At 32.6% G+C, this 16632-nt stretch overlaps 1 protein-coding gene across 3 annotated transcripts in view; it reads left to right on the forward strand.

Annotated features, from left to right (window-relative positions):
* Positions 1–266: 266 nt before the first annotated feature.
* Positions 267–16632, forward strand: part of LOC106466099 (vacuole membrane protein 1-like) — a 21297-nt gene continuing 4931 nt past the window's right edge. The window contains exons 1-8 of one of the 3 annotated variants that reach the window (XM_022394056.1): positions 267–334; positions 1434–1679; positions 1969–2059; positions 3341–3451; positions 7448–7527; positions 8584–8674; positions 8934–8985; positions 16152–16237. In XM_022394056.1, the coding sequence (XP_022249764.1) occupies positions 1474–1679; positions 1969–2059; positions 3341–3451; positions 7448–7527; positions 8584–8674; positions 8934–8985; positions 16152–16237 (717 nt within the window). In that variant the 5' untranslated portion in view covers positions 267–334; positions 1434–1473. Of the gene's footprint in view, positions 468–1174; positions 1194–1433; positions 1680–1968; positions 2060–3340; positions 3452–7447; positions 7528–8583; positions 8675–8933; positions 8986–16151; positions 16238–16632 lie in introns of those variants that run through there. The other 2 variants (XM_013926340.2, XM_022394057.1) reach the window with 2 other exon arrangements.

Genomic DNA, 16632 nt, shown 5'->3' on the forward strand with positions numbered 1-16632 from the left:
ATTTAATGAAAAGACCCAAGTGTGATGAAGATGGTATTATATACAATTGAATAGGTGCACGCTGATTGTAGGCCAAAGAAGTATACTAACGTGAATAGTCGTGCGAATTCCTCAGTGGTTTGTTGAAGACTTGTTTCCCTTGAGACACCAAAATTGTTTCATGTTTACTTTATCTTTGAAAGATAGTCTAGAATATAAAAAGAGTTTAGAGAATAGTGTTACATTTGAAAATAATTCGAGACACCTCTAGCGGTAGCCAAGTAAAATTACTGTTGCGTTTATCACCACGTCTGCTCAATCCAGTCTCCAGACTGTGTGGTTCAGTAGAAGTAGGGTAAGATACACGTGTGTCTTGTGAGTGTTTTATAATGATGAAATTATTTTAAATATAAATTATAGAAAAACATTATTATAATCGTGACTCATAAATATAGGCTCCAATAAGATAATTTTCAGAAGAAGTTGTGGTAAGTTAATTTAGCTAAACTTTTATTTTATTATTTTTAAGTTTAATCGTTATATTTTTTTTGATGTGTAAAAACTAAAAGTAAAATAGTATTTTTAAAAAATGGATAATTATATAAATTGTATTATAACTTATTTTGTTAAACCATTCGTTGCTTTATAGTTTAATACTTTACTATTTAACATTTGCATAGGAATAGCGGCTATTACTATTACTATTATTAGCATCTTAAATATTTACTAGTATTACTCTGTTGTAATTATACTATATATATTTATATATGTACATATTTTATTCGAAAGTGTAGTGAGTGTTTATAAAGGATCTTGTAATATGAAATTTGAATGGAATCAAGATCACTTGGTGAGAGAAGTTCTTATTACTATTAGTTATACACAAAAATCAAATTGTAAACGAAAACTTTAATATCTGAAGTTAAATAAGGAGTAAACAAAAATAACAGATTTAATTTTGCCAGATTTATATCTGTATAAGTGCATTTTGACCATCATCTAGCTGTTATTGTTATATATTATTATGGGGAAAATGTTAATTTTGGAGTGAAGTCTCATCGTTATACCCCAAAAGTTAAAGTTAAACAAGGAATTATTTACATCTTTCAATGTAGTGGAATTTTAAAGAAGGTTTTAGAACTTTTTGGGAAGAGTACTGAGCAGTTAAGGATAAAGGAAGCCATTCTCATCTAGGATCTATAAACTTTTCATAGGTAAAGAACTAAAGATACGACTTGTATTATCTATTATATCTTGTTAAGCCTAAGATTACTATATTATATTTTTTGAGTTTGGCAAAGAATGGTGTAAACTTTAAGTTTTACCTTTTAAATGTGTATGTTTAAATTATGCAAGTAATAATTTTCCTATCACTAGTAATACTGTAGAAGGTTGTGCAAGTATATGATATTGTATAACATTAGTAGTGTTTATATGATTTTCTAATGTTTCAGATAAAAAAGTATAAAAACACATTTTAAAAAGGCAGACAGAATGGAAGCTGTCAAGCAAAGAATATTAGGTGAAGCATCCAAGAATGGAGACATGACTCCATGTATCTCTGGTCAGTCGCAAGCAAAAAGGTGTTCATCCCATCTGAAAGAGGAGAGAGAAAGTATTGTTTTATGGAGGAGACCTATAGTAACTCTTCAATATTTTATTTCAGAATTATTTATTTCCCTTCAAAACTATGCACTGAAGTAAGTATGTTAGAATGAATAGGACTTTCAAGGTTGAAATAAGTTTACATTAATTTTTTAAAATGTTTAGCCTTTGTTGATGTTAGATACAATATTATTTGGTTAAAAGCCTTAAATATGAGATTACACAAAAAATTCATAATTAAGATGAATCATTTACTGCTTTTAAAGTTTTGCTGTTTTGGATATCACTTTTATTTACCATGTTCCACAAAATTGTTTTAATAAAAAAATCGATTTTTGACACTGTTGTATTTTGCAGTATGTAAAGTTTGATTTTTTTTTTCAGATTATTGTTACATAAAAGAATAGTCTTTACAGTTCTTCTAGTCATAATGTTTGGAGTTTTATCATACCATTTGAAAGGACCACACCAGAAAGTAAGTTATTCAATTAAAGGTTTTGATGAAAACAAAAAAAAAGAATAAAAATGCCAGAAATCATTAAAAAAAATGCCAAATCTTAATTAAAAATACAAATATAGATAATTTTACATTAGAAAACTTAAAAACATGTGTTGCCTTAGAACTTTAATTCTTTATGTATGAAAATTAGATTTGATTTGGTGAAACAAAGCATTTGTAGCTAAGTATGTCTTCTGACTTATGCCCTAATCATATAACAACAGTTGCATGGAATTTTACCCAAAGCTTAAATTACTTGTAATTTCAAATTTAAAAACTGGGCAAATAAAGTTTTATACATCCCTGGTGCAAAATTTACCACAAATAAAAATTTTGTCAAATATGAATCATAGAAATTACAGAATGATGCATTTCATTTCAGATAAAACATACACAAAAAAGCCAAAACTTGTAACACATTTTTCCAGGTTAATTGCATCTTTAAGTCCCTTTTATGTATGGTTTTAATATTTTCTCATTGTTTTATGAAAAACAAATTATCAGTTTTTATGTTTTATTAAGACCGAGAGATATATCCTGTATTTCTTAAATCACTTGAAATTTGATACTGGTAGTAAGTTCAAGAAGGTATTGCACACGTGGATATTCTGTAACTGTGTTAAATGTCTAGGTGTGACACACAAGGATCTTCTCTGACTATATTAACTGTCTAGTGTTACACACATGGATCTTTTCTAACCATGTTAACTGTCTACATATTGTGTACATAGATATTCTCTAATCATGTTAACTGTCTAGGTGTTGCACACAAGGATCTTCTCTAACTATATTAAATGTCTAGGTGTCACACACATGGATCTTCTATAACTATATTAACTGTCTAGGTGTCACACACATGGATCTTCTCTAACCATGTTAACTGTCTACATGTTGTGTACATGGGTATTCTGTAATCATGTTAAATGTCTAGGTGTTGCACACAAGGACCTTCTCTGACTATATTAACTATCTAGGTGTCACACACATGGATCTTCTCTGACTATATTAACTGTTTAGGTGTTACACACATGGATTTTTTCTAACCATGTTAACTGTCTACATATTGTGTACATGGATATTCTGTAACTGTGTTAACTGTTTAGGTGTTGCACACAAGGATCTTTTCTGACTATATTAACTGTCTAGGTGTTACACACATTGATCTTCTCTAAATATTAACTGTTTAATTATTGCACACAAGAATCTTCTTTAACTGTATTAGCTGTCTTAACCTTTTTTTTTTGTTGTTGTTAATAGTATGTTGAAGCTCTGGAGAAGAAGCTGCTATGGTGTGCCTACTGGGTAGGATTAGGAGTCTTGTCTTCAGTTGGATTAGGAACTGGATTGCACACATTTCTGTTATATCTGGTAAATTTAATAATATTGAAAATAAATAAATACAAATTAGGTAATTTCCCATTCATAAACTGTTCCTAAATTGCCCAAAACACTACATAAACCTGTACTAAAAAATTGTAACTTGTTAACTCCTAATTCTTGTCTGAAGAAGTAAGGCCTGTCTTCTAAAATCATCTACATTATTGGTTTTTTTGTATTGTGACTTATCTATTTTTTAATATATGTATGATTTCTTAATGTTATGAAACTAACATTCTAACTTCACTTTTAGTGATATACAAACAGTGTATTAATATATTTACAAAACAGTAGTCTATATGAACAAGCTTCTTTCATATATTCCACCCATGAGCTTTTGTTAGAACCAGTTTGTTTCATAATTTCAAGATTAATAATAACATTAAAAAACCAACTATTTTGAATATGTTATTTGTAAGCAAAGATGAGAGGCACAGTTTATGCTTGGGGTTGATCAATGAAACACAAAACTATTTAAACATATGGAGAATATAATACACACACACACACAATTAGGTATGTCTTTGGCCAACCAAGATGAACTACAACTAGTTGCTAAAGTTGCTGCTTGTCAAAAGTTTCAACTACACTATGGTTTTCCAACTGAGTTTCAAAAATCACAAACTGCAGACTGATCAGACCTCTTACTTATTTGTATTCATTCTGGGTCAATGTAACACTTATTATAACCAATTTTTTTATTGGAACATTTACACTCAGTTAGATTGTGTTGAGAGTTCTTATAAGTTTTAAAAAGATAACAGAAAAATTGCAGAAAGTTAGATTTTAAAAATTTGAAAAGGCCAGCGATGTATTATTTACAGTATTCACCATCTTTGTTTTCAGAAACTAGAGAATCAGAGATCTAAAAAGTTTGTTAAACAGAATGATATTATGCCATAAGACCATGTTGCTAAAAATCATATAAAAAGTTTGCACTCTAAAATATAACATTCTTTGTTTTAATTTTACAAACATTATTCATTCATAGAAACACATTAAAACTTTTTTTTATCCACAATCAAACTTTAAGTAAATGTGTGAATAAGTCTGCCAATACGTAAATTGAAATTCATTCTTAGCTTGATAACATTCAAGAAGATTAATTTTTGTTCAGTATGATGTCTTACTTCTTTTTTAATTATAACCACAAAAATAATGTTTTTGTTTTCTAATGTTTATCTGTACCTATATATATATACACTACATTTGTACTATATTTTTCCTCATGTAACTTTGATAATTTTGGAACAATTTCAATGATGAAATGCTTAGTTTTTTGAAGGTTTTCTTGAATAATATTATTAAGAGTAAATGTTTCTAGTTGCTTTTCCAATTTGATGTTCGGGGGAAAATTCAAACTTGCAAAATAGGTAATAGCAGATTTTGGTTCGTATATTGTATTTCATTAATTAAGCAAGTGTGATGGGCAGTGCCCTTAGGGCTAATTGTTGGAGTTTCAGTTATACTGCCGATCACGCCAAATTTATTGAGTGAAGGATTGCAGTGGCGAGTGGAGCTAATAAGTCACTAACTCGAGGTAATTTACAGTTACAATAAAGAAACTGAGACTGATATTCAAAACAATACATCAAATTTATTTAAGTTTCTCCACAAAAATACATTTATTTATTCATTAATCATTTATTGACTTTTCATTATAAGCTATGTTTGGGTTAATAACACTATTACTTATATCTCGTACATAACACCAAGTTTCTTAGCTTTTATATGTTTCTTTACAGTCCATCCAATTCACATTAATTGATTAGGAGAGAAATAGTTTCATTACTTACAACGTAGTTGAGCTGGTAAATCTTCGCAGTTGAGAAACTTTCATAGCTGCTGGCTTTTCAGTGACTCTAGGGAGAACCTTGATTCTTCCTGGAGAGAACTGATTTTTAGCTCCAGACATGAGTTTTTAAACCATATTTTCTTTGTATTTTTTCAACCTTCCAAATAGCATTCGTAACTACCCGCAAGTAGTTCTAACACTTTATTGGTTAATCTGTTCAACTTCTTGGGCTAATCCAAAACAAGAACCAAAACTCTCAAGTAATTGGTTACTGTGATGGTGAGTGCTCCGGTTGCCTTTTCACTTGTACTCTTTATTGTACTTCTAACTCGGTGTCAGTAACTTATCACTGTCAAACTTATGGCTAGCATTTTTCTCAACATCTCTGTTGTAGCTCCATTTTTTGTAATTCCTAACTCGTGATTCTCAATACCACTTTACCAGCTAACTATACTTTCCTAGCTCTTGACCTTATTTCATAATACAGACGTCTTTACTTACACTGTTTCTTCATGTATATGTTCACTTAAAAAAAAATCAGAAAATCCTTATAACTTCTTTTCTAAATTCTTTTAAAATGCTAAAGATACTGAAGCAATTGTAAAATTCCCTCAAACATATCCAATTGCTTCACAAGTTATGGGAAATTTTGTTAATGACTTAAAAGGATCTATGCAGAGAAGATTTTATATGATAAAAACTTATTCACATTTGTCTGTAAAATTTTATGTTAGACATAATTTTTGTTTCTCATTAATATAACATATGGACAACGAGGGACCATATGGTCCATCAGTGCTGTTCCTGCACACCTATCCTTAAAAATAAACTTAAACCCACACTTTACCTTTTAGGAAATGAATGATTTCCCCTTTTAAGTTCTTGTAAGGTGCCAGCCTCTTCCACTGTGGATGGCAACCCATTCCATAAACCAGTAACCGTGTTAAAAAGTAAAAATATCTTAACTAGAGTCTGGCCTGTCCTTCCAAATCTTCAACTTTATGTTCTATCAGTCCTCCAGATAATATTGTAAACTTTAATAAGATCACCTTTTTACCCACCTTTTCTGAAGAGATAATAAGAATTTTCATCTTATTCCCATAAGATAACACTTCCATCTCTGGAGGGCCTAACATGGCCTGGTGATTTGGACCCTCGACTCATAACCTGGTGCCAAATATGCTAAACCTGTCTGATGTGGTGGCATTATAATGTGACAGTCAATCTAATTATTCATTGGTAAAAGATAGTTCACTAGTTGGTGGTGGGTGCTGCTGGCCTTCTTTACCTGGTTGGCAGTCAATCTAATTATTCATTGGTAAAAGATAGTTCACTAATTGGTGGTGGGTGCTGCTGGCCTTCTTTCCCTGGTTGGCAGTTCAAAATTACGAATAGCTATCCCATAAACAAAGCAAATAAATCATCCCTGGAATAATCTTAATACCTTTACTTTGAACCCTTTTTTGATAAGTCAGTATCCTTTATTAGATAAGGAGACCAAAACTATACACAGTGAGGCCTATAACAATTGCCAGTTACAAACTTTCTGCCCTTGAAATGCCTAATTGTAACCCATATAGATTCTCCCTCTTGACTACCATATTTAGTCATCTTTTCCAACAGGATGCAGTCTGTTGCATAGAGATCTACAGGCCTAAAGTCAGAGATTCCAGGCAGAAAAACCTGAAGGAATTTGTGATCACATTAGTGTTTTATCTGGGAGTTTGGGAATGATAACCAATCTTTCATGTTGTAGAAACAAAACATCATCATTTGAATGTTTTTGTTAGAAAATGGACATTATTATTATGACATGTAGACATTTTATGAATACAAAAATAATCATATATGAACTAATGTATATGCTCTCAGAGTTTCAAGAATGGCTTCTGTAGCTTATTTTACAAAGATTATGCAATTATGGCTGGTCTAATTTTTCAATATCAACTGGTAATCCAGGACTAAGGAAAAAATTAATTTGAAATGGAAAAGCTCACTAAGTCTTTGAGTTTGGAAATATAACTGTTTTAGCTTCTGAAAGACAATATTGACAAAAGCTTATATGCCTTCACAGGTTTCAGAAGAAAATACTCAATAATAGGTCAGAGTTTAGTAGTTTAAAGGATAACTTCCTGCTGATCTTCTCATTAGCAGTATATGATATTTCATGTATAAGTATGTACATTTTTTAGGGGCCACATATAGCAGCAGTGACACTGGCAGCATACGAGTGTGAGAGTCTGAACTTTCCAGAACCTCCATATCCCGATGAGTGAGTATACATACATGTACAAGTTATGTGACTATTCACAACAAATTAGAACCTTAGAAAATGCATGAATATTATACATTGGTGTCCTGTATATTTAAGTATTATTTTAGGCTCAAAACATAAACATTTTAACATTTTTTATTAACTTTATAAATGTATTATTGAAAACAGCAAATTAGTTAAGTTGAAGAAAAACTTGTATAACAAAGAAGGGCTGCACTTGACTTGGTCTTTTTTTTTATGAGAATAAATAATAGCAATCTAACTATTGGTCTAGTTTATGGCAAAGATGTAAAAGATAATAATTTTTTATTTTTCTTAAAAGTATAAACTAAATTACTGATTAACTTAGAAAATAAATAAATGGCAAATAGATCAAGACAAGGACAATAACAAAGTAGTCATTCAGAGTAACACTTATACCCCAAAGATATCCATTAGATGAACTGAACTTCATTTCATGTATTATAGAATATGTAACAAGAATAAAACAAAGCCTTATAAATGAAAACACTTCTTAAATAGTCAGAAGTTGTCTCTTATATTCACAGTACTTAATCGTTTTGCTTCATTATGCTCACATTTCACCCATATATTTCAACTTCTCATTAACTTGGATCACTTGTAAATTTTGTTCCTGTTGTCACAGTACTACTTTACTTTAAGCCAGTATTAGATAACATTTGTATAATAATATCACTTGATGTTTCAGCAAAGTGGAACTCATTGAATACCCCCCCCCCCCCCCCCCATGGCACAGATACAAGCTTATAATGCTAGAAACTGGGCTTCAGTAACTGTTTTATGTTAAATCAAAGGAAATAATTTATGAGTCAGTCAACAGTTAGTGAATGTTGACTTCTGGTTAGTGGATTGTGGTATTGTATTAACAGTATTGGTGCAGATTAGTCTTGCAAGGTTTTTTTACATTGAAATTTCAGTTTTTTATACACTGATAATTTCTCTTACTGCTTTAGTAATTTTGATATCAAATCTTTAATGTAATTTTTTTATTACCTTTGGAAATTCATCTATGTCACTTGTTTTTATTACTAGAATTATCTGTCCAGATCATAACAAAGGGACCAATTCTGTAATAACAATCTTCAGCATAATGAGCAAAGTTCGACTGGAGGCTTTCATGTGGGTAAGTGTAGCACTCTGCTTAATTTTTGAAACTTTCCCTGACATTTACTTTTCAATAAGTATAAATGGTAAGTTTTAATCTTTATACTTTTGATATTAATAATGAAATATTTTGTTAGTAGAGCTAACAGTATTGGGATTAATTCTTTTTCAAGTTGATAAACTGTATGATTTATCCTTTAAAATTACTAAAGTAGCTCCTTATTCTAATTCTCCATTTGAAAGAAATCAACCTCTTCAGTCTTTGTTTCTTATTTAAGGGGGCTGGCACAGCATTAGGAGAGCTACCTCCATATTTTATGGCAAAAGCAGGTAAAGAACAAACTAAATACTTAGTGATAAATCATAAATTTCTTTACTTTTGTTTATGAAACTTTTGTCCCTTTTTAATTGTCTTTTACTAATTATATTGTTGTTTTCCTTATGTTTATAACTATTAGTAGTAAAATATTTTGGTCTGTTTATTTCATGTAGTTTTGAGTTCTTTTTTTTTTACTGTGACTATAATATGATTAGTCTCATTTTATGTCACACCATTTTAGTTATTGAGTCTAAATGTGGATTCATGATATAAAAGTAAACTTCCTTGGTTTTTTCCTTCATACTCTTTTGGCTGATGTTAACCCTATATGTGGTGATAAGTGTTTCTGTGACTTCAGTTTGTGAATGGAAATGCATGTTCCTAGCCACTGGAATTAAGATAACTGTTATATAATGCACCCTAGCCTGACTCTTGTAAAGACTAAAATGTGATGCAGAATTCAGTGTTACAGTTTAAAATTCTAAATGAAGCAATATTTGTGGTAATGGCATACCATCAACTCTCCTTGTACACAGTATTAGAGTATGCATAAGTAGAATATTATAAGACTTTGTTGATTGTTTTATGTTTAATAATCAAATTTTCTTTCAAAGAGGGAAAGTGTGTACATGTTAATGTCTGTATGCAGTAATTTGAGTGTGAATGGCTCAGACTCTATGAACAGCCTTTTACTAACATCAGAACACTTGTGATGAAGTATTTGTTCAGTCTGTAAATTCAATTTCATAGGAATGCTGGAGCTATTTTCTGGGTATGATACATTTCTTGATGAACACATTCAAAAACGTGCAAATATGGGAAAAGGTCATGTTTCATACTTATCCTCAACTGTTTGTGACAATTTAATAGAAATCCTATACAAAGAAGTTCTCATCACCATTATCCAGGAAATTAAAGCATCCAGGTATTACTCAGTGTCTGTTTATTTCACTCAAGATATATATCATACAGATCAACTGAAAATAATCTTTAGATATATTCTAGATCAGTGGTTCTCAACTTGGGCCATATGCCCCCCCCCCCCAAGGGGCCACCCATGAATTATTAAAAATTAGGGGGCCGCAGTAAGTTCTGGGTGGGCCACCGAAACTTCACTGCCCAAATAAAATATTTAAAATTTAAAATTGAATCAAAAGTTCCCTTCTCCCTGTATCCCCCACAGCTCAGAAGTCAAGTTACCAGATGCGACTAATACTCGAGTAACAATCAAAATGTTTGTCTGGTATCTGTGAATGTTTTCAACTGATTCTCAAGAGTAGCAGAGTGATATAACAGCCCAAGCTAGATTCAAATGTGACAAACATTATTTCTGGATAAGTAGTGCAATAGCTAATCAGTTCCACAGCTCTGGGAGAAGGTAAAGTAGTATTTTATCACTTTTCCCACATCTTATCTGGTTGAATCTTGTTTTAGTCGACTGACTTATTTGCCATCAAAAAATACATAACTGCCTTGATGTTGAGAAGAGAGGTGATCTTCACTGCAATCAGACATTCAAAAACTTTCAAGTGTTTATCAGGCCCAAGAATCACACTGAATAAAACAGAATATTTTTTTACTTGTATAAACATATTACAAACAAAATATTTAAAAACAATACAATATTGTAAAAATAATATTATAAATATATTATAAATCAACAGCATGAAAATAAAGTAACTTCTTTCCTAAGTAACAGCATCTATGAAGGGAGGGGTCACAGATAAATCAAACTCTAAAGGGAGCCATGAACAAAAAAAAGGTTGAGAAACACTGTTCTAGATGATGGCCCTGTAGAGAGATTTACCACATTCTTACAGCAATGACACAGGAGCAGAACTTGCTAGAGTTCTCATTAATTTCCTTGAACAGAATGATAAAAGAATTCAAGAATGCCATGGGCAGTTTTACAACAATGCATCCAATATGAACAGCAAATATGTTGGCATGCAAGCCTTGATCAAAGAGAAGAACCCCCTAGCAGACTTTGTTCCTTGCTATACTCATTCACTCAGTTTGGTTGGACCTTGCACTGTGGACTGTTGTACTGAAGCATGTTTATTCTTTGCCTTTATGCAGCAGCTTTATGTGATTTCTCAGCTTTAACTCACCTGCAGAAGCACTTACACGGTGTGCTTGAAAAACTAGGGTTCCTTAATGCTACCACAGTATACTTATATATTGTGGAATACCTTGATTATTTATACAGTTAAAATAACAGGAACATTAATACCTCTGTTAAGCTTTTATTGTATCCCCATCTTCAGTCACATCACCACTGACACATATATTGAACATTACCAAACTACATTAAGTTCATAAATAAATAAAATATGTATTAGCTAATACCTATTTTCACCTGTAGTTGTGATATATCGAAACTTCTTGTGAGTGACACAAATGATTATGATCACCAATAATGACACTTAAAACTAAAGTGAAAAATACTAGAAATAAATGACCTTATAACACCAAAATGTTTTTATTTAATTAAACACTCAACATTTTGCTTTACAGCTTCTTTGGGAACGTTCACTAAAACACAAACTGTAACTGACAGGACAAAGCTTCAAATGGTTTAAATAATTAATTCTATTTGAATCTATAACATGCATTTGTACAACCTGCTTTTGACATATTAAGTAGTAAAGCTTATTGTTGAAATAATTGACTGCTACTTGTAGTAAACAAAAGTTCTATCAAGGTTACAGAGTGAAATAAGAAAAAGACAGGATAAAAATAAATAAATTAAAATTATAGACACCATCCTTTGTACCTATTCATCTGTGGTTGTAGTTGTTCGATGAGAAGACCTTTTTTTGAATTTTCTGTCATTGTACTTGGTGGCTTTTGTGAGGATTTGTATGGAGAATGTTGGTCTCAAGTCAGGTACTTCTTGTCTGTTAGTTAAAGATGATCTACAACTAATCTTCTTTCATGTTGTTGTTTATAAAGAGAGTCAATATGTTCTCATATCCTTGTGTGTAGGGTTCTTCTGGTTTCTCCAATGTACATATGATGGTACATGTTTAGTAATTTTAGTAGTTAAAACATTTTGAATTTATATGTAGTGGTTAGAAAAATATTAATGCATCGACACTATCGGCTAGTAATTATCATACATATTTTAAACTGTGAGCCTATATTGACATTGTCCAATAATCATGAAATTAAATAACATTGAAAATAATTTTTCACTTGTTGCAAATGTCAGCACTTTTGTAGTTAAACCAGTAAAGAGTAAAGTAATTCAAGTAACAATAATGTAGTTAATTCTATAGAAATAATTTTGCAGATATAAGTACTAAGACAATGTGCAATAAAGCATGAAGTATTCATTATTTTTAATACTGTATAGTTTACCCTTAGTTCCCCCTTGCCAAAACAAAATGGCACCCCTCCAAGAATATACATGATTAATACTTATTTTTTCTTCTTCAGTTTGCAAATGTGAGGTAACTTCTACTCAGGGAAACTTTAATTGAGCTGCTTCATATGTATCAGAAGCTTAAACCTTTGTCATTGATGTTGACATATCATTTTCTTTACACATTGAAACCTTTTGAATTTATGGAAAATACACAGTGTAACAAATCATTTATACAGAATGATACCTTTGTATGAAGAAATACATATAATGAATAGATTTATTTTAAAATTCTGAACTTATGCCATAATACATGTAACATTTCAACTGTAATCTTAAATAACTGTGTAATTAAAAAATGAAGAGTTATATTTTTTTTAGATAGGAATATCTATTTGCAGAATAAAGTATGTAAACATCATACTTTCTCCAGTCAGCAGTGGATTCTTCATTATTCTGTACAGCTTTTCTTAATCTCTTCTACCTGCTGTAGATAGGCCATTCACACACACACCGAAGACTGTGGTACAATATCTACCTCGGTAAACTACACAATATAAACTCTCATGTAACTCTTAGGGCTTTTAAATCCCATTGCCTGAACCTTTGGCCTCCTTTTTCTTCTATCATTTGTCTCTCAAAACGTATGCTTTTCTTCTTCTTGCTGGAGATTGTAATTGTTCAGATATTTATGTCTTTGACACTTCCCATACTCTCTATCATAGGAATCAGTTGTAGTTATTTCCAGCCTGCTCCTTTCTTCCAAAAACCTGGGTTGCAAGAGAAGGTGATCAGATGTTTTCTCTCATCTCTCTCCCTTATATTTCCTCACTGTATGATTGCTCTGATCCCAGTCATCTTCTGTGGCCTTTATGGGCTGCCCATTGCTACCTTGCTTAGACTATAATTTTTTGTGGAATTGCCTATTTTTACTATGGTAAACCTCCTCTTCTCAGGATATTCCCCCTTCTACTTTAACTGGTTGGGTTCACCTGCTCATCCATCTTGCATATTCTTCTTTGAGTGAGTCTGACTGTTCATACATTTGTGTCTACTCCCACCAGATTCAGCATACCACAGCCTCTTGCCTCTTTTCTTCACCAGCCTTTGAAGGAGAACTTACAGTATGGTATGTGGACTATACATGATACATTCATCTCACATTACTTGCATCTGTTGGCCCGGCATGGCCAGGTGGTTAAGGCGCTCGACTCGCAATCTGAGGGTCGCGAGTTCGAATCCCCGTCACACCAAACATGCTCGCCCTTTCAGCCGTGGGGGCGTTATAATATGATGGTCAATCCCACTATTCATTGGTAAAAGAGTAGCCCAAGAGTTGGCGGCGGGTGGTGATGACTAGCTGCTTTCCCTCTAGTCTTACACTGCTAAATTAGGGACTGCTAGCGCAGATAGCTCTCGTGTAGCTTTGCGCAAAATTCAAAACAAACAAATACGTGCAACTGTGGGAGGTTTCGTGTACCACTGATTTTTACCTTCCTCCAGCTTTTTGAGAGAGACTAGTGTGGTAAGTTTTGCCTGTTGTGTTTTTCAGTTATTTCCATGTTTTTCCTCGGTTTCCTGGCACTTCCATGTGTGTTCCATGATTTTTGTACACATTCGTGCAAGTTGCAAGTTCCTCAACTAAAACAAAAAAATACATACTGAGCAGGAGGAGGCAAGACTTATCAAATTAAATGTTACACAAGGAACTACATCCTATGTTTCTAATACTTAGTTCTTACAGAACTCACTAAGTAGCTGGTGTTGTTTACAGGGAATACTTATCTCAAATCCACATTAAGCAAAGGAGAATGGAAAGCATTAAACCCATCTGCCCATGCTCAGTACCCACATTTGAGGCAGTATATTTTTATAATTGACATGACCATTTCTGCAAACAAAAAATAATAAATCAGGCAGAATCAGGTGTAACCTTGCCTTTACACTTGGCTTGTGCTTTGTGTCTTTAATTATGGTAACCCAGTGCACTGATTTCAGATGATTGTGCCTGATGACAGTGGTCCATACACACATTGCAGTGTTCTCTTCAATGTGTAGCCCTCTCCTTCCCATTTCTTCTAGTAGAGCATGGGAAAACCTTTACATTCCCATTTTCCAGCCACTGGGAATATCAATATGGAGAGTTTCCTCTGTAAGTGGTGCCTTTTCCCCAGTTGGGCCCACCCCTCATTTGAGATATAGGGCTGGAGTATTGTGTAGAACAGGACACCTCATTACAATATCTCCCAAGCACTTTCAGATGAATATGTCTAACTGGATGAGACTTGGATTTCTTGGGATGTAGGTCAGAGTTTCTTCTTTGTCCACCCGTTGTTACAATATCTATCTCATGTAAGTATTTTATCAACATGGAACAGCCAAACACCCTAGCCGTACTACACACGTTAATATTCTGCCCTCCTTTGCAACATGTTACCATTGGCTCTGGATTTACCAAATAAACTTTATTGTTAACCTCTCTGTAATGTACAGGAAGTAAATAAGAATAATAAATTGAGCAAAGAGTATTCCCTGCTTCAGAAGATGCTGTCTTTCACTGGGTTCTGCTCCAATAGTCAACCCCCTGTTCTCGTGAATGTCATATCTCATGAGCTTTCCATATCTGTTGGTTTTTCAGAAAGGAGCTCATCTCTGTAATTGGTCTACACCCATCCCTTCATTTTTACTGTGAGATTCTAGCTCTTAGTGGTACAAAGAGGCAGGTAGCATATCTGATGTTAACATTTTCCTTATCTGAAAATGTTTTTCAGATAGATACCTATCTCTCTGCACCATTTTCCCATCCTTCCTCCGTATTTCTGGTGCATTTTCTCTGTCTTGTCAAGAATGAGCATATGACCATGCACTAGTCTCATGTGGATTACCACACATGGAGGTTGTATCGCCTTCCTATTGTTAGGAGAGCTACAGAATGATGATAATTATGTCATAAGCTGGTGCAATACATACAGACACATGTAGAGATAGGAGTTTGTGATATGCACAGGAAATTCCATGGCAGTTGTGCATGAGGTAATAGTTCTTATTGGTGCAGAGAGTTAGGTATCTGAGTTCAAGCTTGACAACACATGATATTTGAGCTGATTTATTTGAGTTCAAACATGGAACATGTGATGCCTAAGCTGGTTAGTATTAAGCTTAAGCATGAGAACATGTGATGCTTGTGCTGTGAGTTCAAGCATGAGAGCACATGATACCTGAGCTGGTTTTTCTGAATTAAAGTGTGAGAATATATATGTTTGAGCTGGTTTGTCTGAGTTAAGCTTGAGAATGTATGATGTTTGTCTGAGTTAAGCTTTAGAATGTACGATGTTTGTCTGAGTTAAGCTTTAGAATGTACGATGTTTGTCTGAGTTAAGCTTTAGAATGTACGATGTTTGTCTGAGTTAAGCTTGAGAATGTACGATGTTTGTCTGAGTTAAGCTTTAGAATGTACGATGTTTGTCTGAGTTAAGCTTGAGAACAAATGATGTTTGAGCTGGTTTGTCTAAATTCAACCATAAAAACTGATGATGTTTGAACTGGTTTGTCTGTGATCAAACATAAGAACTCATTAAAAATCTTGATACAAAGAAATTTCTTATCATCATTATTTATAGATTAAGATCTATTGCCCAGTTAAGTTCATACGAGTTCATCTCAACTACAAAGTTTCTTGTTCAAAGTTTACTCACTTGATAAAATTTACATGTTGGAACATTATGAGATGGCTTTACCCCAAGACCAAATTGCAAAGTTTAATTCAGAATAAGTAACCATCATGTAGTTGTTTTGTTTTATGAACTACAGCACGACTGTCAGGAGTGGAAACAGATGATGAAAATTTAGAGGAGTTTGAAGAACTCCAACATAAAAAGGATCACCCTGATGAAATGGTAAGTAACTTAGTTATATACTGATCACAAGTATAAGTTATTCTAAGGATGTGAAGAGTACAAGCTACAGAGATTACATAAAAATGTAACATCTGAATTTTATCCAGAAGTCAAAATTTGAAATTTTGTTAGAAATGTTTGAAAGTTCGGTGTAAAGATCGAGAGGAGGGAAATAAGATGTATAGTAATAGAAATGCACTTAATATACAAAACTCAAAAGAAATTAAAAATAAAGTATTTGATAAAGCATATATTCTTTGAGGCTTATAATATGAATTAATAACTATACAATAACTAGTGGTGAACTCCATGTTTTAATTTAATTCTTTACAAGCTTTTAACTACTGTGTTGTTGCTGTTGTCATGCAAAACTGTTGATAATGTTGCGTCAGCGA

This window comes from Limulus polyphemus, unplaced genomic scaffold (genome assembly GCF_000517525.1).
Source record: "Limulus polyphemus unplaced genomic scaffold, Limulus_polyphemus-2.1.2 Scaffold2150, whole genome shotgun sequence".
NCBI classification, from domain to species: Eukaryota; Metazoa; Arthropoda; class Merostomata; order Xiphosura; family Limulidae; genus Limulus; species Limulus polyphemus.